At 31.8% G+C, this 24420-nt stretch overlaps 2 protein-coding genes and 1 long non-coding RNA gene across 3 annotated transcripts in view; 1 reads left to right on the top strand and 2 right to left on the bottom strand.

The window, feature by feature from the left end:
- The window catches only part of LOC127706661 (uncharacterized), a 42267-nt gene extending 34917 nt beyond the window's left edge, over nucleotides 1-7350 (bottom strand). The window contains exons 1-3 of the mRNA XM_052211317.1: nucleotides 7289-7350; nucleotides 1863-2002; nucleotides 425-594 (exon numbers count right to left, since the gene is read on the bottom strand). Of these exons, the coding sequence (XP_052067277.1) occupies nucleotides 425-594; nucleotides 1863-2002; nucleotides 7289-7350 (372 nt within the window). The remainder of the gene's footprint in view (nucleotides 1-424; nucleotides 595-1862; nucleotides 2003-7288) is intronic.
- A 4681-nt stretch (nucleotides 7351-12031) lies between these two features.
- Nucleotides 12032-24420, bottom strand: part of LOC127706124 (xanthine dehydrogenase-like) — a 49853-nt gene continuing 37464 nt past the window's right edge. The window contains exons 29-35 of the mRNA XM_052210574.1: nucleotides 23343-23471; nucleotides 22812-22942; nucleotides 21900-22031; nucleotides 18144-18267; nucleotides 17582-17678; nucleotides 15977-16084; nucleotides 12032-13911 (exon numbers count right to left, since the gene is read on the bottom strand). Of these exons, the coding sequence (XP_052066534.1) occupies nucleotides 13844-13911; nucleotides 15977-16084; nucleotides 17582-17678; nucleotides 18144-18267; nucleotides 21900-22031; nucleotides 22812-22942; nucleotides 23343-23471 (789 nt within the window). The 3' untranslated portion in view covers nucleotides 12032-13843. The remainder of the gene's footprint in view (nucleotides 13912-15976; nucleotides 16085-17581; nucleotides 17679-18143; nucleotides 18268-21899; nucleotides 22032-22811; nucleotides 22943-23342; nucleotides 23472-24420) is intronic.
- On the top strand, nucleotides 18886-21087 carry LOC127706129 (uncharacterized). Its single transcript, XR_007984241.1, has 2 exons — nucleotides 18886-20094; nucleotides 20620-21087. It is a non-coding gene; the product is annotated as an uncharacterized LOC127706129 (long non-coding RNA).

Below are 24420 nucleotides of genomic sequence, written 5' to 3'. Positions count from 1 at the left end.
ACCATTTGAAATTTCGGAATAATATCTATATGATTATTAAAGCAATTATCATACAAAATAATGTTTCTTTAAGCGCATGATAGTATCTTAAAATGATATTAAAAAAGTGTTACAATAATTATTATGTTTTGTCTGGTTTATGTGTAATATAACCACCATCTTCTTTAATAGTGCTTATATTACACATATTAGAGAGGTTTAGCTAGCTTTAAAACCGTGCAGGTTTAATCCACCATTTTCTACATAAGAAAATGCCTGTACCAAGTCTGGAATATGACAGTTGTTATCCATTCGTTTGATGTGTTTGAGCTTTTAATTTTGCCATTTGATTAGGGACTTTCCTTTTTGAATTTTCCTCGGAGTTCAGTATTTTTTGTGATTTTACTTTTATTTATATCATATAGAAAATAAAAAAAGTCCTTACAGAGTTGATTGGGTAACTCTTCTTTGTATCAGACATCGGTTCATATAACTTGGCCTCAACAAGACAGATACCACAGCCGCCTTCATGACACATCACTTTGGTGCCAACAGAAATTCTCTCTTTCCGTAAGTACGTGTTAAGTTTAGTTGATGGCGGATATTCATTTCCAACTATAATTAGATAATAAGTACACCCAATAAATTATGTTGATTACGTGAATATTGAATTTGTGAAGTAAATTAAATGTTTATATGATGCATGAAAAAAACAAAACATTTGTACTTCTAAAATCTGGTTTTTTTTAAACAAGACAGCCAACGAAATATAATAATATTATTATATGGTTTTCGATTTCACTCACGGTGCCTGCGCATGCTATTATTCAGACTTGTTGACTTGCTGGCATTGTTATGTGCTGTGGGGTTCGTCTTGGTTGAAACCTCCGTAGATTAGATTATGTTAAAAAACTATAAATCATTAAAGTAAATGTTAGGTTTTGAAGTGTCAACAGAAGACAAGACAAAAATTGATGTTTGGTTCATATACGTGATTAATGTTATAGGTCTCAGTAATGATAGAACGATCCCCGTTGCATTGCTTTGTAATACAGATAAAACTCATCAAAGATAATCAATGCGGTTATGATTTAAGTTTGGTGTATAATCAGGATACATTGGTTATAGGGAGTAAAATGTAACAAAGTTAACCAAACACGTGTTCCTATACTACATAATAATAACATTCATATTCTTTGTACAATTTTAGTAAGCAAACTTATTAATATGAAGTTTTGTTATAAGATAAGAAATCAAATATTGACTTAGCATTGTCAACTAGTGCCAATTTTTTTTTAGCAGAAACTCCTTCTCCTTTCGTAAAATATTGGTTCAACCCCAGGTTTTAATGGCGTTGGACGCTGTTTTTATTTTTCATTTTTCTTTCTTTTGTCAAATTGTTACTGACTTTCTATGACTTATGATTTTGATTTCCCCTTTTTATATTCATTTTGCTCAGTTACTTTATCATAGTTCATAATACTAGAAGTTACAGTATTTATGCTAGTTTTTATTTTTTTTTATATTTCAACGAACCGTACATGCACTTTGGGTTCAATTTATAGCAAAATGTATGTTATAAGAATAAGATACCTGATAAATTTACAAAATTATGTATATAAAACACTTCAACCTATGTCGTTTGGATGAAGTACATTAAGTTGCTTTATCCAGACGCTTTCCCCAACACAAAATTGCACCTATGCTTGAAGATTTGTCATAGCTGAAAATTGGCAATTATGTATAGAGAAAACAATAATTTCCATGAACAGGGATAAATCTTGTTAATCGAGTTATATTGAATGACGAAAATAAGAAATAATTTGAAGTATTATTTTTGGACAAAGAGAATACAAATGTGATTCTTACTAAAACACCATTACCTGTGTACTGTTGTCCATTGATAGTTACTGTGATTTTAGAGTTGATATCAGATTTCACACGAAATTTAATGAAATGTCCACAACTTTCACAGCTGCCAGCAAACACTCCTGCCTTAACTTTGTCATTTCTAAACAAATATCTGTAATAAAAAAAAAAAAAAACAGTTAATTAGCATCAATATAAATAAGAAGATGTGGTATGAGTGCCAATGAGACAACTCTCCATATTTTGCAGGACTAAACCTGCGAAGGAAACGAAGATAAAATTACAAAATGGAAAATTAATGATGATCCTTAATTTTAAATAAGTGATAAGAAATCATAAATAAACAATGAATGATTTTATCATTAGAAAAAAATTTATCAAAATATCTTCGAAATACTATTTTATACATAAGAGTCCTCATTTTTTCCATGAAAAGAATTATTTCTATTTTGATGTACTTGGAATGCTTTCAAGCAAGCTGCAATTACATTTTTATTGATTTGATACTATTGCTAATTATTGATATAATTATGACAATAAGTGACACATTTCCTTGATAGGGGGTTGCTGCTTACACGGAAGCTATTAAACCAAGAATTCAAAGTGGTGAAGTTGAAGTCATCCCTTCAAAAAAAACGTACAGACACCATCACGAGTTGGTTGACCGTTATGGAATATCTGTTTCATAGATGACGACGGATTTATTTCAATCGTCGTAAACACAATCCCTTCCTCTTTTTCCCCGAATGTGACCTATCGAGATAGACTTATCACCGGGTTTATACTTACATGAGCAATACAACGGATGCCACATATGGAGCAGGATTTGCTTACCCTTTCGGAACACCTGAGATCACCCCCGGTTATTGGTTGGGTTTGTCTTACTCGGTCTTTACTTTTCTATGTTTTGTTTTGTGTGCTGTTGTTTGACTTTTGTTTTTTTTCTTTTTTTTCCATGATGTTGTCAGTATATTTTTTACTTATGAGTTTGAATGTCCCTTTAGTATCTTTCACCTCTCTTTGACATTTGTTGTTTATATATATATATATATATATATACAACTCGTCTAAACATAAGCCCAACAATGTTAGATTTGTAAATTTGCTTTCGCAAATTTTTTGTTCTTCCCTCGCCGGGATTCGAACTCATGTTACTGAGATATCGTGACACCAAATCGCCTGCACTGTATCCGACGCGCTAGACCACTCGACCACCTAGGCTTCACAAAAAAAAAGCTTTCGGTGGCCGGGTGTTACCTTTCCTCGTCAGTTTTTAATCTAGCGTCGGAATACAGTACATGATATATAAGGCATGAAGATGGAATTGATACAGATCAGCTGAAATATCTATTGTAAAGGATCCTACAAATTAATGCAAGATACAGTCACAGAAATAATTATATTTACAATTACGTCTGAACCAGTGACAACTCTACAACAGATTTATCCATCGGATCACCAGTAGTGGTAGTGATACATGGCTGTGTACATTCTGTATATACAACTCGTCTAAACATCAGCCCAACAATGTTAGATCTGTTAATTTGCTTTCGGAGTTTTTTTTGTTCTTCCCTCGCCGGGATTCGAACTCATGCTACTGAGATATCGTGACACCAAATCGCCTGCACTGTATCCGACGCGCTAGACCATTCGACCACCTAGGCTTCACAAAAAATAAAGCTTTCGGTGGCCGGGTGTTACCTTTCCTCGTCAGTTTTTAATCTAGCGTCGTAATACAGTACATGATATATAAAGCATGAAGATGGAATTGTTACAGATCAGCTGAAATATCTATTGTAAAGGATCCTACAAATTAATGCAAGATACAGTCACAGAAATAATTATATTTACAAGTACGTCTGAACCAGTGACAACTCTACAACAGATTTATCCATCGGATCACCAGCAGTGATTGTGATACATGGCTGTGTACATTCTGTATATACAACTCGTCTAAACATAAGCCCAACAATGTTAGATCTGTAAATTTGCTTTCGCAATTTTTTTTATTCTTCCCTCGCCGGGATTCGAACTCATGCTACTGAGATATCGTGACACCAAATCGCCTGCACTGTATCCGACGCGCTAGACCACTCGACCACCTAGGCTTCACAAAAAATAAAGCTTTCGGTGGCCGGGTGTTACCTTTCCTCGTCAGTTTTTAATCTAGCGTCGTAATACAGTACATGATATATAAGGCATGAAGATGGAATTGTTACAGATCAGCTGAAATATCTATTGTAAAGGATCCTACAAATTAATGCAAGATACAGTCACAGAAATAGTTATATTTACAAGTACGTCTGAACCAGTGACAACTCTACAACAGATTTATCCATCGGATCACCAGCAGTGATGGTGATACATGGCTGTGTATATATATATATATAATCATAGGTATAAACGTTGTTTTCAATTTAGACTTCTTTATATTTTTTCGTTTGGGCTTGTATTATATTTGCCTTCGGGTTTATATGATCCGTTCATCCTATTTTGACTCCTCAAAATTCAAGAGTCTATCCTAAATTGAGGTAAATTGTAAGGCTTTCCAAACACCGTTTAGATTCCTAACATGATGGTGCAAAGGTTTATATATATATATGTTCCAAATAATCCTATATTTTTTTAAGACTGCAACTAAATGATACTAACAATATTGGGATTCATTTGTAGAATAAAAGTGTATGAGTTGCTTTTTATTGAAGCTTTTAAGACTATTTCAATTTTGTTGTCTGTTCTAAGATTCATTTGATGCAAAATGTTGTGTTGCTACAGTGTCAATATTTACGTCATCGTAGGTTTTAAAAATATCAGAACAAAAAAATAAAACATCATCATAGAAAAACCGATAATACAATGGCAAAAAACGAAAAAATTCAAACAACACTTTACAAATATCATGCGTCCGAAGCACTTTTCTGGATTAATATTCATCGGGAACGCTCAAAGAGCTTAATGACCAAAAAAAGGATTCGAAACAAAAGCCAAGTCAATACATGGTCAACTTTATCTGAGGGAACTAAAACCTTAGTTTCTTTATAATTTGTAAATTTATAAACGGACAATTTCAGATGTATTGACTACTGAGCTGATAATACACTCGGGGAATGATAGTCTATCAGCAACAGTATCGACCCAGTGCTTTAAAAAACGAAAACAACACTTTATAAATTCCAAATCAACACAAATGCATACACCATAATCCTCTGAAATTGTCATTCATTGCAAGCGGAAACTTACACTGATCCCTTTTCCACAATTTTTACAAATATGACCTATAATGGTTTACTTTTTACACATTGTGACTTGGATGGAGAGTTGTCTCATTGGCACTCATGCCACATCTTCTTATTTCTATATAAAGACATATCATAAAAACATGATTCACGAAGTGTTTTTTTGGCCGTAAATTCTGATAATGATTGCTTTGCATATTGACCCTAGATTTATGCAAATGTTTCTTTTTGCATATCACAGATATCAGCTGAGTTCAATCAAAATACCATGGTGACTTTTTTTGTTTATTGATATATAAACAAAAAGGTAAGATATTCAATTTGCTATCTACACTAAACCTAAACAAGACAAACAATGCATAACACAAACAGAAAATAAGATAAACAATTACGTAACATAAACAGAAATTATGATCACCAATATATGAAATGGATGACGCACAAAATATCAATAACTAGTAACAAAAGTTAAACTATCTTCTGATAAATAGAGTTAAAATATATAACGCTTGATAAACATTATATCTATCTTGTTCCCATTTATTAAACAACCTAATAATTAACCAGAATAATTCAGTCCCTCCCCGTGATCGACTCTCCCACTCGTTAATGAAGCCATCGAAGAGCAGTGGAATACAACGACTGAATTATTCGGGTTACCTAATAAAATTAGTATCTACCAGTGAGTAAATTGATATCGAATCTGCACAACAAAATGAGTCTTATAGTAGTTCAAAAGTTTTAATGTATAAATTCTATTTTACGTTTTTATAGAAAATCGCATATTGATTAATTTGTCTGTTTTATTTTCTATGTTTAATAACTCCATATACACCGTTTTCAGAACGATCCATACATTTATAATTTCTTATTCAGTATCACACTTTTCAAGATCAGGAGTATGACGTGGGCCTACTTGGTGTAACCAACTGCTCGCTGTTTGCACTGTTATGAATTTTCATGATCTTTGATATTACTCCTGACATGTCATCATTCAGGTTGCTTGTGAAACTTGCTTCGGGGTAGCAATCGGGCAATACATCCAAATCATGACGCGACTTGCTCTCACTTCTTTTGGTTTTGGGTCTGTGTCTGCTTATACATCCATTTGAGTTTACTAGCATCATTTGAGTTTACTTTGGTATACTGACTTCAGAATGAAGGCTTTAAGATGATGTATATTACCCTATATTTTGGGGCTGTCTCATTAAAATTAATCTGATCGATATTCATAACATATATATATATATATATGAGCTGCGTCAGATAGAAATAAACCTTATGCAAATGGTATCAGTGCATCTGTTAACATATTTCGGGCAACAACAAAAAAACGGAAAGTTTGTAACCATTTGAAAATTGAGTTGTTATAAGAACCCTACAAAACAGGCCAAAATTTTTACATCGTATTCAAATGTTATTAAATCAATCAAAGTCTTAAATATGTACATGTATACATGTCGATTTCTATCCGACGCAGCTCAATTATGAGTTCAAACCGTGTTCAACAATCCCGTTATTGTTCAGTTATATATATTAACCTTTCTTTTCTTTTATTTAGAACTAAATGGTTGAGACTAATTTCATTCCTTTTAGCGCTAACATTTTACAAATAAACAATTTAGAAAGTACACTAAATCCTAAACGGTATTTCAATAATTCACGTGAATACTGCTTTCAAATTGATGAATGTTTTATTTGAAGACTTTATTATCGGAGACCGCTGTTATCATTAGAAGTTACAAAATCATTTTACCATACATACCGCATGTTAACTCTTATAATGAAACCGTTTGTTTCCTTTCAACTCATAACTTAAAGCACGAAGTTGTATACCTAAGACAGTCATTGGAAAATTTTTGTGTTGTACTTTTTGTAGGTTTCATTGGCGCTGATTAAGATATCTGCATGTGTATATTTGTTTACGCTCCTTTGTCAATGGTTTTGTTCATTTCGACCTTTTAGTGTCTGTGCAATAAAAAAATCCGAGTATAAAAATTATTTAATTTAAACACAGTTAAATATTTTCCATTAGCTTGATCGTTTGTTTATTTGGTTTTTTTGAGGATATTTTATTTTATTTTTTATATCGTTATTTGCAATGACTTATCGTGTAAGCTTGTGGAGTATTTGTAATGCACAAAAGGTAGAAGCATATGAATGTGAGATAACGATGCGCTTCTGTTTAAAAAATGACAAAATACCTTGAGTTGCAGACAGGGCATACAATACAATTATCCAGCTCAGCCAAATGCTTTGAATCCATATTATTCTTTAAAGGCCAGCAGTTTACAAATTAATAACAACACAGTACATATTTATACTTATTGGACAGTTGATAATATATCTTCTATCTATGAGACATTATAGGTTATCAATTTTAGTGATTTGTATCTAGTACGATAATGAACAAACAAATGGCCAGATTGTATGAAAACAATGACCTTTTCTGTCAGTGGTGTATTTAATCGTGTTTTTTGGCAACATGAAATTATCTCTACAAATATTTTTTTTATAATGTACATAAAGTATGAAATTAGATTACTCAAATAAAAACTTTTAGAATAAAAGAAAAAGAAAAAAAAAAAAGAATTAAAACGAAAACCTGAGACTACTATAACACATGTGTTACAGTAGTCTCAGACGAAAACCTACTATGCAGATAACACTTGTCACTACATGTGCTACATTGATTTATCTTGAAGTATGTAAAAATGTAACTTAAATGAAAAATGTTCTACAGTTTGGAAATCTCGAATCTAAAGATAGTCTTTATGTTTTTGAAAAATCAGTAATTGGAAAGAACAAATTTAATCATTTGAAAACAGTAATGATATGTGAGCAAACTCACTGTATTGCAGTGATATGGATTAAATTATATAAAATAGTGTCAATTGGGTCTCTCTCTCTCTCTCTCTCTCTCTCTCTCTCTCTCTCTCATATATATGTGTGTGTGTGTGTGTGTGTGTGTGTGTGTGTGTGTGTGTGTGCTTACATACAGATTGCTTCTTTTCTTCTCTTCTCGTATGAAATATTAGTGGAGTGACCAAGCCAGCTAATTTTCATCTTTAATGGACCACCCTACCTGCAGGTTAAATTTTGATTTTTCGTTTAGAGAAATGTTTAAACTTTAAATTTTGCCTGGTCGTAGAGTCGAAAAATGGTGCATTATTTTTAAATTTGAGGTCAAAGCTCGGTAATTGAGATTTTCTTTAGTGTTAAAAAAATCACGAGGGGTTATATGTACATTTAAAGAAATATTTCTGTACTTTACGGTTTCATAAAAAGAATCGAAGATAATTTTGTTTCTGTTTAATTATATACCGGTTGCCAGCGGCAAATATTTCACTTGGTAACTGAATAAAATCGTTTAGATGAAGTACTTTTCAAGCTTATATTTTTCTGTTATGAACATTGAGATTGTTTGGGTAGGAATTTTGACATTAGCGGCCTTTTATGGCCCCCTCAGAAAAAGTTGCTGCAAGGGTGCATTAACATGCAAAGTGCACAACACATTTTTCGAACACCGGGCCTCTCATTATTGATCCTTTGGTTCACACATTCTGCAGAGTCAAAGTGGTATCCACACTTCATGAGTTCTATACTGTAGTACATTTGTACAATAATTTTCCCAAGATTTCTGACTTTACATTTATTGTTCAGACATCGTTTTCATCATCGTCATCTTCAGAAATGGCTTGGTGGGGAATATGATTCCTACATCCCACATACCATCCACACGATTAAATATTTGTACACGCCAAATTCTATGTATTGCATACACAGCTTTAATTTCAAGCTCTTTACCCTTGCATGTAAAAATAAGGTCCTGAAGAATCTCCGATGACATAGGTCACTCGAAGAAAACCGGTATGTGTTCTCAATTCTTTAAACACATGTATGGTCTTAAAAACAGTAATATAATATTCAATGCTTTCATTTGGATGAGACATACTAATTAATTATGACAGTTAAGGGACGCCTTCCATACGTTTTGTTCAATACTTTTTATACAGTTTATGTATATGCATCATTTGAAAAATGTTTAAATAAAGGAACCATGAGAACCTCATAGGGCAGTGTTCATTCTGGAACACCGCGATTAAACTGTTCGAAAATAAGAATCTTACTGTATTTCGAGCATAAATTTCACAGTCAACACATAAGTCATATAGCTCAGCTAAAACCATTAATTTACCAACTGTAGATGTATGAAAGATGAAAGCCCATGAAATCTTCCTATTCTTATAATGTGGGAGTTAATAACGTCTGTCATATACCTCTCTTCTTGTAGGGTAACAGTATACAATTGCTGGTCAAACGTTTGCACAGCGTTTTGCTGAACATATCTAAGCATTGTTCCATAGTGGTATATACAATAAATGTTGCCATGTTGCTATAAAACACAAATCCAAACACAACAAACAAACAAAAAACAACAAACAAAACAAAACAAACCAAAAACAAGAAAAAAATAAACGAAGGACAAACAATGTCAGAGCCAAAAATAAAATGGAAAGGCACATACTACTATAAAGAACGCCTATGATTGACCAACCCGGACTTCGCAAAAAAAAAACAAACATAGGTGACCTAAATAAATTGATTCAAAAAGGTAAGTATGAAGTAGTTTTTCGCCACCAAAAGTGTCCCCAGTGTAATGACATATAAAACTGTGATGATAATAAGTCTTACTCGTAATATATCATGAAAGAAAAGAAAAAAATACCATCGTGCACATACCTACAGGAGGAGCGTGCTCTCTAGTGTCATGCTTTTCAAAATTATCTTCGTAATAAACTGATGGTGAAGATGTTTATGAAAATCAAATAATACATGTTTTTGTTCGGAACATATCCAAAAGAACAGGTCGAATCTACCCAAACCACTGAAATGATAATGTAAATATGTATTCCAGTGCAGATATCTTGATCAGCGCAAAAGACAATGACATTAAAATTATTATGTTTCCCAATGTCTTTTTGTGATAGAAAACTTATTGTTTTGCACTATGTGTTGAAAGGGAAAAAAAGGTTCAACGATAAGAGTAAAATTACAGCACATTCAGAAAATTATGTAAGTCCATCTTCTAGTGATCCTAGCTAGTTGTCTTCGATAATAAAATTTACAACCAACACATTTGTTAATTTGAAAGCAACTACCTAAAACATGACAAAAAAATTGTCATATGAATAATAGTGATCATGAGAAATTCATAACAGAGTAAACAATGAGCTGTTGCTAGCATCGAGGAATGTCCAAATAATAGAAAAGTGTAATGTTGAATAAGCTATTCAAAACAATCCGTTGACTGTTGTTATGATACTGCAAATGACATTAACCCTTTATAAATTTCGTACGCTAGACGCACTTTTCTGGATTTGCCTTCATCAAGATTTTGTATAAAGGCTTAAACGACAATGCAAATCGAAAGGGAAAAACGAAAAATAGGTTGATTATATATAAAACATGGTAAAATGAAATGTATTCATTCAAACTTTTGAACAACAAATACACAAGTGTGTAACCAGAGACATCTATTATATGTCTCTGGTGTAACTAAAATTCAGTAGCTGTTAACCTTTCTTTTTTTTGGATTTAAGGGAAAATTCCATGTCAAAAGTTGAAAGTAAATGGTTTAAATGGTGTTTATATTTATGTATTGTTGAAGACTTTATGTATGTTGACCCCTAGTTGTCTGTGGTCATTTGTTTGATTGGGTTGCTGCCTCTCATTGGTGTATACCCAATGTCCACATCTCCTTTTAATCATACAACACCCATGACCAAATGACTAAAAAGGCTTACAGTCAACAAATCACTACACATAAATCTTAAGTTTTAGCCACACGAATCATAAAATAACCAGGGACAGAATCTAGTGATAAACTGCATTCAGTATTGTCTTTAGAGAGAAATTGAAATCAGGATTGAAGCTAAGATAATTTGAACATATACAAGGTCATATGAGACACAGATATTCCATAGGGGTCTTTTCCATAGTGGTTAAAATGGTGGTGTCAATAAAACTTCCAAAGAGATGTCTTCAACTTTATTATGAATTCTCTAACAAGGAGATAATAATAGATTATCGTTGAGATGACCAATGATAATCTGTTTATCGCTATTTTACCTATGTTGACGTTGTCAATTTCATTAGCAACGGCACGTGCCCCCTTAGTTTCTAGCGATAATTTTCATATCACTCGACTCCGCTGAGAAAGGAAATTATCAGTCAGTAAGATCAAAGGAAATTTTCGTAAAATAGCGATAATGATAGAAGACGCAAGTCTGATCTTCATCGTATCACTGACTGACAGATGTATATATCCCACATGTGGTGCTGATGGAATGTTGCTCCATAAAATTAGAAAGTTTCCAATGGAAAAAAATTCATTCTCTTTTGTCACAAAGTTAGTTCTCAACCGACCCGCACTGTCAATTTATAGGTTTAACTCATTATACCAAACTGTATTCTGTATCCTTTATTTTAAGTTCAAAGGGATAAATCTGATCAATATATCACCAAGCTTTAAATCATTCCGTGAGAGAACATCATCTATATAGTGTAACTTGCAGTTAAAGGATAATACTAGTTAATTTTAATTATAAAGTGGGTGGACTCAACATCACCTTTAGTAATCCAACTTATACAAATATATCTGTTACCATGGAAAAGTTATAGAAACATGACTTTTGACCGTTGGTATAAATATTAAAGAAGCTGATTTTTATCTTCCTTCCTTATATTGATTGATCAAAAAGTCCACAGACAATATCTTTTGTTATTAGTGCAAATCTCAAAAGAAATCCTCATGCTTAACCATTAGTTATCATATTTACAAATTTTTGAAAACATTTTGAGCATCAGGATACCTAGACAGTACGTTGTTTCAAAATTGAATATTCCAAGAAAACACTAAGAATATATTTCAGAAGATTAAAGCATAAAATGATTGACCTATTTAATTCTATATAATATATATCAACAATAACATGTAAAAATGTTGGAAATAACAAATAAAATTATTCATAAAAAGCAACAACAAAATTTAAAGGTAAACATTATTCCTAAATTTCATCAGGTGTTTTTATTATTGGACAGCAATAAAATTATATCTGGTATTAATTATTAGCACTCATTTAATGGAAAAAACATGTAAGCATATTAATTATTTGTCTCTTAGTTACATTACATTAGCATTTCCTAAAACAGTTTACCTATTTTTATATGCAAATAACAACAATATCACCACCTCAATTAATAAAGAAAAAAATCATGCAAACCTTGAGCAATCATATAAATGTCATGGTTTAAGTCTGTTTTTGTTTAGTTTTTTGTGTGCAAAATTGAGCAGTTAAAACTTTTCTTTTATTTTTGTCTCTTGTTTTCAATTCACAATAATCCTTCTTTTTTTTTAATATTTACAGGTTTTGAATGCTGAATTACTTACATCATTTATAAAAGCATTTACAAATATTGTACATCTACATTGAACAAAAACCTGTACTCTAATCCCCCTCTTTCTGATGGTAATAAGGATGATATATGCTTAGTGGTGCTAACTGATCTTTTGTTAGTAACCAGTTTCCAGTTAAATATATTTTCTAATGATGAACTCATTGATAATAAGGGGAAATCTATGAATTTCTTATGCTATCTGGTACTAGTCTGACTCTGTAAGTAATTTCAAGCAAAAAATAGTTTGAAAAAAAAAATTCTACATTTATCTACTTTAACTGCTCCGTCTGAAAGAAAATAATACAAATAAATGTCTTTTACAGTAAATCATGTCTCGACAGTTTGCCCTGTATGCCACTAATAAATGTCTTTTACAGTAAATCATGTCTGGACAGTTTGCCCTGTATGCCACTAATAAATGTCTTTTACAGTAAATCATGTCTGGACAGTTTGCCCTGTATGCCACTAATAAATGTCTTTTACAGTAAATCATGTCTGGACAGTTTGCCCTGTATGCCACTAATAAATGTCTTTTACAGTAAATCATGTCTGGACAGTTTGCCCTGTATGCCACTAATAAATGTCTTTTACAGTAAATCATGTCTGGACAGTTTGCCCTGTATGCCACTAATAAATGTCTTTTACAGTAAATCATGTCTGGACAGTTTGCCCTGTATGCCACAAATAAATGGACTCCTAAAACAGGCTTCTTTGTGTAATACTGAATGCAAAATATATAATTACATAACCATTAAATAAGATTTCTTAGAAGCTAAGAATAATGCATTTTCTTAAAAAATTATGCACTTAGTGAGTGAAAATATACTTGTAAATATAAAAATGTGACTAGCATAAAGGCAAAAAGTAGAAAAAAAACGATATAACAACATGAAAGACCTTATTTTACTTTAACATATAAAGGGATACAAAAATGAAAGGCACATATCAAGAATCTCCCCCATAACACCATCCGATGAAGCAAATAATAAACAATATAATGAATTTGTTCTATTTGCTAACTTCTACATAATTATTTCATTTAAGGTGCAATAGTTTATACGTTAATTGTCTGTTGGTCATTATAAGGTAGAAGTGTCAACTGTAATATGTATCAATGAATCTGTGTTATCAAACCTAGCTCATGGATTCACTAATTAGATCATTCAAACATTCAATGTTTGAAATAGAAAGTCATTTAAAAAATATAAATTAATTCATCTGATTAAAGCTTGAATTCAAAGTCAATCACATATTTCCTGATGTACAGCTGACTATTCTTCAAGTGTCATTCATTATTCTCAGATTACAAACTGAGATGGATCTACCAGACAAAGTTCTTGTAATCTATCTACTGTTGCTGGTCCATCTGAAAGAAAAAAATACAAATAAAAGTCTTTTACAGTAAATCATGTCTTGACAGTCTGACCCTTATGCCACTTATGAATAGTCTCCTAAAATTTGGCTTCTTTCACACGAGTTGTAAAGGGTATTGACTTTTTCAAGACATTTGAAGAAAGATAGTAATGCAATCAGGTGAAGTTATTCTTTACATATTACTGTGAGAATCAAAAGGTTTATACCAATCATATAAAATAAATAGAAATAATGCACCATTTAAATCAAGGAAAAGGGATTTTCAATCTTTGCTTCCTCTGGATATTTGCTGGAATGTCTCTAAAATGGAATTATGAGCTGACAGCCTGACAATTTACAAAAATATTCAAACTATCCCACACATGTAGTAATTTCTACCTCAGTATCTTACCAAAACATAATGGCATTCAAATTATACATGGAAAACATCCAATATTGATCTTAAAAAAGAGACAGAAGCTACCTTGGAGACATCCAAAAGGGAAACTGACTAATGCCATGGCAAAAGCAACATGATCTTATTTTTGATTACACTAAAAAAACTTCAGTTATTAATGATGTACAAAAACACAACACTAAATGAAACAGTTCTTTCATAGATATGATATATATTAGAGCAAGTTTTGATATTTAATGCTGAGCATACTTGATGTTGCTATTATAAAATGGTATAGTTTATTGTCAAAAGATATAATGGATGAGAAGATTACTTTCAATAATTCAGTATTTGTGTTTGATCAGTTATATTAAGGGGGTATAAGAAAATAAGATTTTTCATGGTCTCTTTCTATTATCTTCAGTGACTTGTATTAGAGAAGGGCTATAGCCAACTGAACTAGTAAATAAATTCCATAAGAATGATCATCATAATTTACAGAATTTCTCAGGTGGGATCAGGGCTTCCAAAATTATTTTTAGCCAGCCGGACATTTTATATATTATCCTGATTTTAATCCCTTAAGACTAAATAAACAAAAGGCATTTATGGTAATCAGTTGCCGAGTTGGCCATCCCAATGATTGACATTAAAAAAAAAAACGATATTACACTTTCTTTGATTCAAATTCGAAGTTCTGACGTAAACTGTTAAATTGGCAGTGCATCATTCGATGTGTGCAACATCAGCGTACTTATATATCTGCCTTAGACTCTTTATTTGTGCAAAATAACATTGTCAAAAACTTTACTTTCGTTTTTAATAAAAATCTAATACCTGATGTTATCTTGACAATGGTAAAACACGGACCAGAGACGGATACGTAAATTCTGTGTACGTTTGCAAAGCATGAATGAGTGTAAGTAGCTCTTTCTATGTTATTTCTTCAAGAAAATATTCGAAATAAACTTGAGATAAGGGTAACAATGACAATTTAAGCATTTTTTGAAGAAATTAGGATGCATAATTAAATTTCACACCTGGGCACATGCGCACACGTGTACTAGTTCAAACAGAGACATGTCTCTGGTTCAAACAACGTGGTTATGACAATTTTTCATTTTCACCTTTTTAATTTTTTCTTCAAATCATATTTGTAAACGTATTTCTGATAATTTAAATCTTTTTGACAAAATTAATTAGATGCAAACCGCTGAAATATATGAAAATAACTTTGAATAGACCGATCAATGTCCGGTTCAAAATAGTTTACCTGTCACCTGAACAGGTAAATTTCAGCTGTTCGACAACTAATTAGCCTTGATTAAAATGAGAAGGTATTAAACAGGGTTGTTTTGATAGTACTTAATGATCATGTCACTTTTATGACCGGAAATGTGTGGCTGTTAAAGGCAAAAGGTTGGGTCAAAAAGATTGCGAATTATGTTAAAATGACCGTCTCTTAAGAAAGCCTTGAAAACTAAAAAGTAGATGACCGTTTCATGCTTTGCCCAGCCGGACTTTTACCGGACATTATACAAATGTCCGGAATATATGACCGTTTTGGAAGCCTTGGGTGGGAGACATAACCAAAAAGGCATTACATTTAATTGCATTTAATGTATTTGAGTAGATAATATTCAACATACTGAAAAAAGCACCAATTATTTTATCAACCTACCAAGCGGGAAGAATGTATCTTTCTGTATATCTTGCCTGGCAGCTTCTACACATCGTTTCAATGCAAACAAAGCTGAACAGCTCATACATAAAGGTGGTTCTCCAACAGCTGAAAAAATCCATTATTTCAATGTTAAACAAAGTAATTATTTTTACTAATAGGAAAAATATAAAAGAAGGCACTTCACTAGGAAAATTTTAATAACATAAATTTCAAAAGTGTTTTGATATAAATTAATAAATATAAACATAATTTACAAATTTGCCTGCTTATGTACCTCTATGAAAAAATTTTAAAAAGAGCAAGCTTTTATAAAAAAGTGGACTTGTAAAAGGTTTATGTATGGTGCAAGTTATTACAAAGGACAGTACTATGTTCTGTTTTAAAGAATAGACCTTTACTGTTGCTGGTTACATGAAACAGTTAAACAAAAGTTTAAAACATTACATTCAAAAATTTAAAAAAAACAATTGGTAAAAAAGAATATGTGTCTTAACCCTTTCACTGATAGCCACCCTGACAGAAGCTACTCTGAGACCATGGCTTCCCTGGCTATTATGACACGAATGGGAGATCTTTATATTAAATATCAATAAAAACTTGTCTGTAGTTATTAATGTCTTTATTTTATTCACTTACACCATGTACACAGTTTTGTTCATGTTTTGATAATTTTTTGTCATAAAAAAATCAAAATTTGCAAATTTTCGGCATTAAATGGATGAAATTCTCCAAATTTGACTTTTTGACCCCAAATCGTAATTTTTTAACCCAAAACGGCAAAAGTTTGAAAAATTTAACGAGGTTGTACAAATTCCTTACACTCAACGATGTCTATTCCAAGTGTTTTTGTACATAAAATGGCATTTTATGTCAAAAAAGTAAACTAGTCTGACTTCAATTCTTCCATATTCTTTCAAAAAAAATTTCCCTTATTTCAAATTCTAGTAAAATCCGTAAATTTCATCTGATTTTGACACGTTTTTCAACAAACAGAAGCGCCATGTTTACACTTTTATCCATGTATTAAACAAAGAAAGATTACTTGCATTTGCAATGTTTTTTAGCAGGAAATGTACAAGAGGTATTTCGATCCTGGTAAACCGAGACTCATCGTCAGCTGTCTGAAGCGTGAATCCTGATAAACTGGGATTTGTCGGTGAAAGGGTTAAGGACACTATGCCAACTGACACTCAAAAGTCTATGTTCACTGAACTGGGATATCTCAGTTAAACCCTAAATTGGCATATATTTTTTGAAGTTTCAAATTGATGTTACCACACTTAAACTTTCTTTAGTCCAAACTGTACTTTAACATGCGAAGAGATGAGAGAACATACTGAAACACATAACGCTCCTACTTTTGTAGGTAAGAAAAGGGATGTGTCATTGGACAACTTTACTATCTTGGATGTACAATTTAAGTTAGTGTGCAAGGTTTCTGTCAAGCTTCAAAGACCTAAGTTGTTTCCTGCACACAAAATAAGTAATTATTTTTTAAAACATGAGTACAATGCCATGTCCTCCTTTTTTGACATTCTAGACACATGATTTACTTTCCATTTATAATATTGCAAAATGCACAAAGACCATAACTGTAATTACCTTTTGACCTCAGAACTCCTACTGGGTTTGGAGCATTTTTCAGCAACTGTATCCTAAAATCTATTGGTATGTCTTTTGCCATTGGTGGCTTGTATTCCTGTGAAATAAACAAAAAATTGATTTAAGTAAGAATTTCTTCCTCTTTATAGATTTTAAAGTCTTTTAGATGCATTTTTTTTTAAAGAAAGAGAGCCTATAATAAAAGCTTTTCTTCATTTATGGAGACATTAAGGCATTCATCATGCCCTAATGCAGCAACAATCTCAGTACTCTGATAGACTTCTGCCTATTCTTTGAAGACCTGAACCTCAAGGTAATTATTTATAAAAAATAAATTGAAGAAGTAATAAACCTGCATTCTTTCTAGATATATTAAATTGTGTTTACATTGAATTGAAAAATGGAAAGACTTCGTAAACGAATGTTTTATATAAGTTGTATATACCAGGCCTATTCTGTATATTTTAAAAGATATCAGTTTTAATTGTTTGTACATTGCAATTTAACTTGTGAAGAAAAATGAAATGCACTAGTGAAACCAACAATATAATGTTAGACTAACCCATGTACTGCGAGTCAACAGTTGCCCAGTTGTGCTTGCAAACTTGACCGATTCTGTAAGCCAGTATCCCAGTCCCATTACAAAAGCACCTTCAACTTGTCCCACATCAATCATTGGGTTCATACTGCAAATATCAAAACGAGATTAAATATGAGCAACCACTCAATTATTCATAGCCTCCTCTCTCTCTTTTGAGGCACAGGAAATACATTTTCCAAATAATATGGAAGCAAACACATTCCTGTTTGAATGTTTTTACACTAGTCATTTTTGGGGCCCTTTATAGCCTGCTTTTCGGTGTGAGCCAAGGCACTGTGTTGAAGTCCATACAAATTGACCTATAATGGTTTACTTTTCAAATTGTGACTTGGATGGAGAGTTGTCTCATTGGCACTCATACCACATCTTCTTATATCTATATAAGAAAGTAGAAAAGCGCGCATTTTAGATGACCAATGTTAAACTAGGTATCATATATAAAAAGTCGATGATTTGTAGTCATTTAGAAAAATGCACGAAAATTTCAATACAACACTTAACCGGCAAAAGGATATATAATTAAGTGATGGATTATTTAAACACATCAATTTAAGAATGCTCACAGTGCATGAGTGAATATTAGAATTTTTCAGTCATGAGTTTAATATTTATATTGTTGGTTAAGTTTTTTGAATTAGGAATTTGTTTTATCATATAGAAATTTAATGTGAGTCTAAAGTAAAAAAAGCAAGAAACTAAGTTTTTATACGACCCCAAAAAAATTTTGTGGTCGTATATTGGTATGACGTTGGCGTCGTTGTCGTCGTCGTCGTCGTCGTCGTCGTCGTCGTCCGGCGTCGTCGTCGTCCGGCGTCGTCGTCCGAATACATACTGGTTTTCGCACTCTAACTTTAGTTTAAGTGAATGGATCTTTTTGAAATTTGACCATAAGGTTAAATACCACAAAAGGAAGGTTGGGATTGATTTTGGGGGTTATGGTACCAACAGTTAAGGAATTAGGGGCCAAAAATAAGCATTTTCTAGTTTCCAGACAATAACTGTGGAACGGTGTATGGATCTCTCTGAAATTATACTACAAGTTTCCATACCACAAAGGGATGGTTAGGATTTGCTTTGGGGGGTTATGGCTCAAACCGTTTAGGAATTAGGGGCAAAAAAGGGGGAAAAACAAGGTTGTCCTGGTTAATGGACAAATACTTTTGTACAAAACATAATTTAAAGCAGTGTAAGGGAGATAAATCAAATACATCATTGAGATTATCTCCCTTACACTGCTTTTAAATTATGTATAAAGTAATGGTTAATGAACAATAAAGATAATTTAAAACAGTGTAAGGGAGGTAATCAAAATACAACGTTTTGGTTACTTCCCTTACACTGCTTTTAAATTATGTTTAAAGAAATGCATATCTATAAAGGAAGACCAGTAAAAATATCTGCAAATGTTACATCTTTTTTTTTTACAAAAAAATCCATATGAAAGATTTGACAGTATATTTTTAATTCTATTATAAAATAGATTAAGTTAGCACTATGGTAAATTTAAATGGGTAATTATGGTTGCCAACTCCATTGGAAATTTGAATTGAGATTATGACCATATCTTGAGGGAAAGAATTTTTTTGGGGAAAAAAGGGGGGGATAAAAAGAAATTGTGGGGGGTCAATTTTTTCTCATTTCAGATTTCAGAATTTAAAAAGAATTATTCTTCAAATATTATTTTTTTTTCAAATTTCAAATATTGAAAAATTTCAAGAAGTAATCTTTAATTGCACAGTATGGCGCATTAGATTTGTAAAATCTTTGATCACATTTATTTATTTGTTATGCCGAATCTAACAGTGTATTTAAATTTTTAATTTTGGGTCCAGTTTTCAAATTGGTCTACATTAAGGTCCAAAGGGTCCAAAATTAAACTTTGTTTGATTTTAGCAAAAATTGAATATATGAGGTTCTTTGATATGCTAAATCTAAACATGTATTTAGATTTTTGATTTTTTGGCCCAGTTTTCAAGTTGGTCCAAATTGGGGTCCAAAATTAAACTTTGTTTGATTTCAACAAAAATTGAATATGTGGGGTTCTTTGATATGCTGAATCTAACCATGTATTTGGATTTTTTATTTGTGGACCCCATTATCAAATTGGTTCATATTGAGGTCAAAAGGGTCCAAAATTAAACTTTGTTTGATTTCATCTAAAATTGAAGTATTGGGGTTCTTTGATATTCCAAATCTAACCGTGTATTTAGATTTTTAATTTTTGGTCCTGTTTTTTAAATTTGTCTACATTAAGGTCCAAAGGGTCCAAAATTAAACTTAGTTTGATTTTAACAAGAATTGAATTCTTGGGGTTCTTTGATATGCTGAATCTAAACATGTGTTTAGATTTTTGATTATGGGCCCAGTTTTCAAGTTGGTCCAAATTGGGGTCCAAAATTAAACTTTGTTTGATTTCAACAAAAATTGAATATATGAGGTTCTTTGATATGCTGAATCTAACCATGTATTTAGATTTTTGATTATAGGCCCAGTTTTCAAGTTGGTCCAAATTGGGGTCCAAATTTAAACTTTGTTTGATTTCAACAAAAATTGAATATATGAGGTTCTTTGATATGCTGAATCTAACTATTATTTAGATTTTTTATTTGTGGGCCCCGCTATCAAATTGGTTCATATTGAGGTCAAAAGGGTCCAAAATTAAACTTTGTTTGATTTCATCAAAAATTGAATTATTGGGGTTCTTTGATATACCAAATCTAACCGTGTTTTTAGATTTTTAATTTGGGTCCCGTTTTTTAAATTGGTCTTCATTGAGGTCCAAAGGGTCCAAAATTAAACTTAGTTTGATTTTAACAAAAATTGAATTCTTGGGGTTCTTTGATATGCTTAATCTAAACATGTGTTTAGATTTTTGATTATGGGCCCAGTTTTCAAGTTGGTCCAAGTTGGGGTCCAAAATTAAACTTTGTTTTGATTTCAACAAAAATTGAATATATGGGGTTCTTTGATATGCTGAATATAACCATGAATTTAGATTTTTTATTTGTGGGCCCCGCTATCAAATTGGTTCATATTGAGGTCAAAAGGGTCAAAATTAAACTTTGTTTGATTTCATCAAAAATTGAATTATTGGGGTTCTTTGATATTCCAAATATAACCGTGTATTTAGATTTTTAATTTCAAGTCCCGTTTTTTAAATTGGTCTACATTAAGGTCCAGAGGGTCCAAAATTAAACTTAGTTTGATTTTAGCAAAAATTGAATTCTTGGGGTTCTTTGATATGCTGAATCTAAACATGTGTTTAGATTTTTGATTATGGGCCCAGTTTTCAAGTTTGTCCAAAGTTGGGGTCCAAAATTAAACTTTGTTTGATTTTAACAAAAATTGAATATATGGGGTTCTTTGATATGCTGAATCTAACCATGTATTTTGATTTTGGACATTGGACCATAATAGGTAAATTAAAAAAATTCAAGTTCTTAGACCACATTCTTTCTGTGTCAGAAACCTATGCTGTGTCAAATATTTAATAACAATCCAAATTCAGAGCTGTATCAAGCTTGAATGTTGTGTCCATACTTGCCCCAACTGTTCAGGGTTCGACCTCTGCGGTCCAGCGAAGCATTTTATTTCACTTGTTCTAACTTTCTTCTGATGCAATGTCATTGACAACATATTAACAATACTTTATGTTGTAATACAGTAATGAAGTACATAAAATGTAGCAGCATGTGGCTTTTGAAGATAAAGTTTTACCTTTCTCCACAATCATACAAAATGTCCACCCTGTTAATTAGGTGTTGACCTGTCAGGACGTCAAATTCCACCTCTGTGCAGGTAACACCATATGAATTGTATTGGATATCATCTGTGCCTGGTTGGAACACACTAAATATAAATATACAAATTATGATTACTATATGTAGAGAACAAGAGAACCTACCTTTTTTAATCTTTATATGCAGAACTCAACAATGACTTTGGAAATATTAAAAGGTATAATATAAACCACAGGGCAAGATGAAAATGTATTAATTCATTTGCAAATATATACTCAGGAAGTCTTACATTCTTCAGTTTAAAACATTTTCATTAACGTTTCCAAAACAGCATACAGCTTTAAGCAATTGACAATCTAACATGGTTTACAGGTCTAAGCAAATCATAGTCATGAGGACTATCCCTGCCTTTAGTGGTATAGACTGTAGTTATCAATCATTTAGACTATAATTAACAAAATAATTTGATTTCAATTTTTTTACAAGTTCTTATGATGAAAAGCATACAGACATGCTGGGGAAACAGCTTTTATATTAGTATACAAATATTTCTTTTTATCTCTAAGGTACCTTATTTGGTGGTTATTTTCTATTTTTGGTCCATGTGAATTTAGACTTTTAAACTATTTAGATTACCTACTATGATTTTTTGGCATTGCATTATTACTTACTCTGATATGTATAAACGGTGTATTGCAAAATGACTTATAATAAAATTTATCAAAGCCAATGTTTTGCGTGTCTACTACTTATCAACATTGTGTTAGCCAAGGCTCTGTGTTGAAGGCCGTACTTTGACCTATAATGGTTTACTTTTACAAATTGTGACTTGGATGGAGAGTTGTCTCATTGGCACTCATACCACATCTTCTTATATCTATTAAATTACCAATATCTGGAAGATAAATCTACTTTATCTTCTATACATTTCTGTGCCAAATCTTTCCAGGAAGGATTTTTCATTTTGGCCTTCACTGGTGCCATTCTTGTTTTCAGATCTTGACAACAGTTTATTACAGCCTATGAAAAAAATATCAGAAAGCTATAATATACAATAGTCTAAGATTCTTTTTAAATCATATACATTTGTATAAGCAAGTATTTGCATTAGACATGTTAGAAGACACTATAAAAAAAAGTATGTACTTTTGTAGTTATGAAGAGAGTAAACAATCTTAAAAATGTATCAAAAATAAAAAATAAATTCCTTCGAGCCTAACACTTTCAATGTTTGTCTCTCCAACTGTCTCCATATTTTCTTTCTTTTTTTTCCAACAGAGAAGATGACTTATAGAAATTTCAAAAATGAATTGACTCTACACATTATTGAGTTTCCACTTTGACAATTATAATCTACAATGATATTTTAACAAAAAACATTTTCATTTGTTTGCAATTTATTTGGTCTCATAGTACATACCAAGCAGCATAACTCACTGGTAATACTACCTCCTGTTGTAACATCATTGGCATTGGCTAAGGTAGTGTTGGCCTTGACCTTAATCAAATCCATAGGCACACCAAGTTCATATGCACACACTTGGGAAACCTAAAAAAAATTAAAAACCCATTTTAGAAATATACAACAAATTAAAAATAACATAAACTTCAAAATATTATAATTTCATTAATCCCTGCTTTTATTTATAATCCATGAATATTATATAAATGCTTATGTAGTATACAGCTTGAAAGGATTAAAGTGGTTAATGAACGATCTTTTAAGTGAGCTGAGGCTCATATGCCCCATGCCCAAACATTATTATTATGGGACTTTTTTACAAGTGATGTCCCTCTCCTCTTAAATGGTCTTCTATTTCAGATTTTTCTGATGATCAAACTCAACCAAGGTTTTGATGAGTGTAAGTCTTAATACAAATTGAAGATGATCACAAGCTGGTCAAAAATAAATATGCTATTATTGTGACATTAGAGAATTCATATTGGGATATTTTTGTACACCTTCTCCCAAAAATAGTCCCCCATTTCAGATTTTTCTAGTTATGATAAGCATCCCCAATTTTAATAAGTGGAAAACCTTGTCCAAATTTAAACAGGATAAAAAAAAAATTAAGATGTCATACTGGCAACTAGAATTAATATGGAATATTTCACAAGTCCCCTCACAAAACATTGTTCCCCATTTCAGATTTTTCTGAGGTTTTAAAGAGTTCACATTTCACCCAAATTGCAAGAGCATCGGATAATATATGAAGGCATTATCCTGACAACAAAAATCAATATGGGATAATTTATCAAGTCCTCTATGGAAAAAATGATTCCCTATTTCAGATTTTTTGGATTATTGTACTGATCCATATTTTGATGAGGGGAAATCTACAATTTTTTAGAATCTAATGAAAAAGGAAGGTGCTAGCAATGATGACAGACAGATGGACAGACAAAAACATTATATATATATATTGTTTAATGTACCAAATGTAAATCTAAATGTCCCGGCCACATTTTTGGTTGGTCATAACCTATGGTCGTCCAGT

This window comes from Mytilus californianus, unplaced genomic scaffold (genome assembly GCF_021869535.1).
Source record: "Mytilus californianus isolate M0D057914Y unplaced genomic scaffold, xbMytCali1.0.p SCAF_6, whole genome shotgun sequence".
NCBI classification, from domain to species: Eukaryota; Metazoa; Mollusca; class Bivalvia; order Mytilida; family Mytilidae; genus Mytilus; species Mytilus californianus.
Note: the sequence above shows the minus strand (reverse complement) of the source record. Positions and strands in the feature narration are given on the sequence as shown.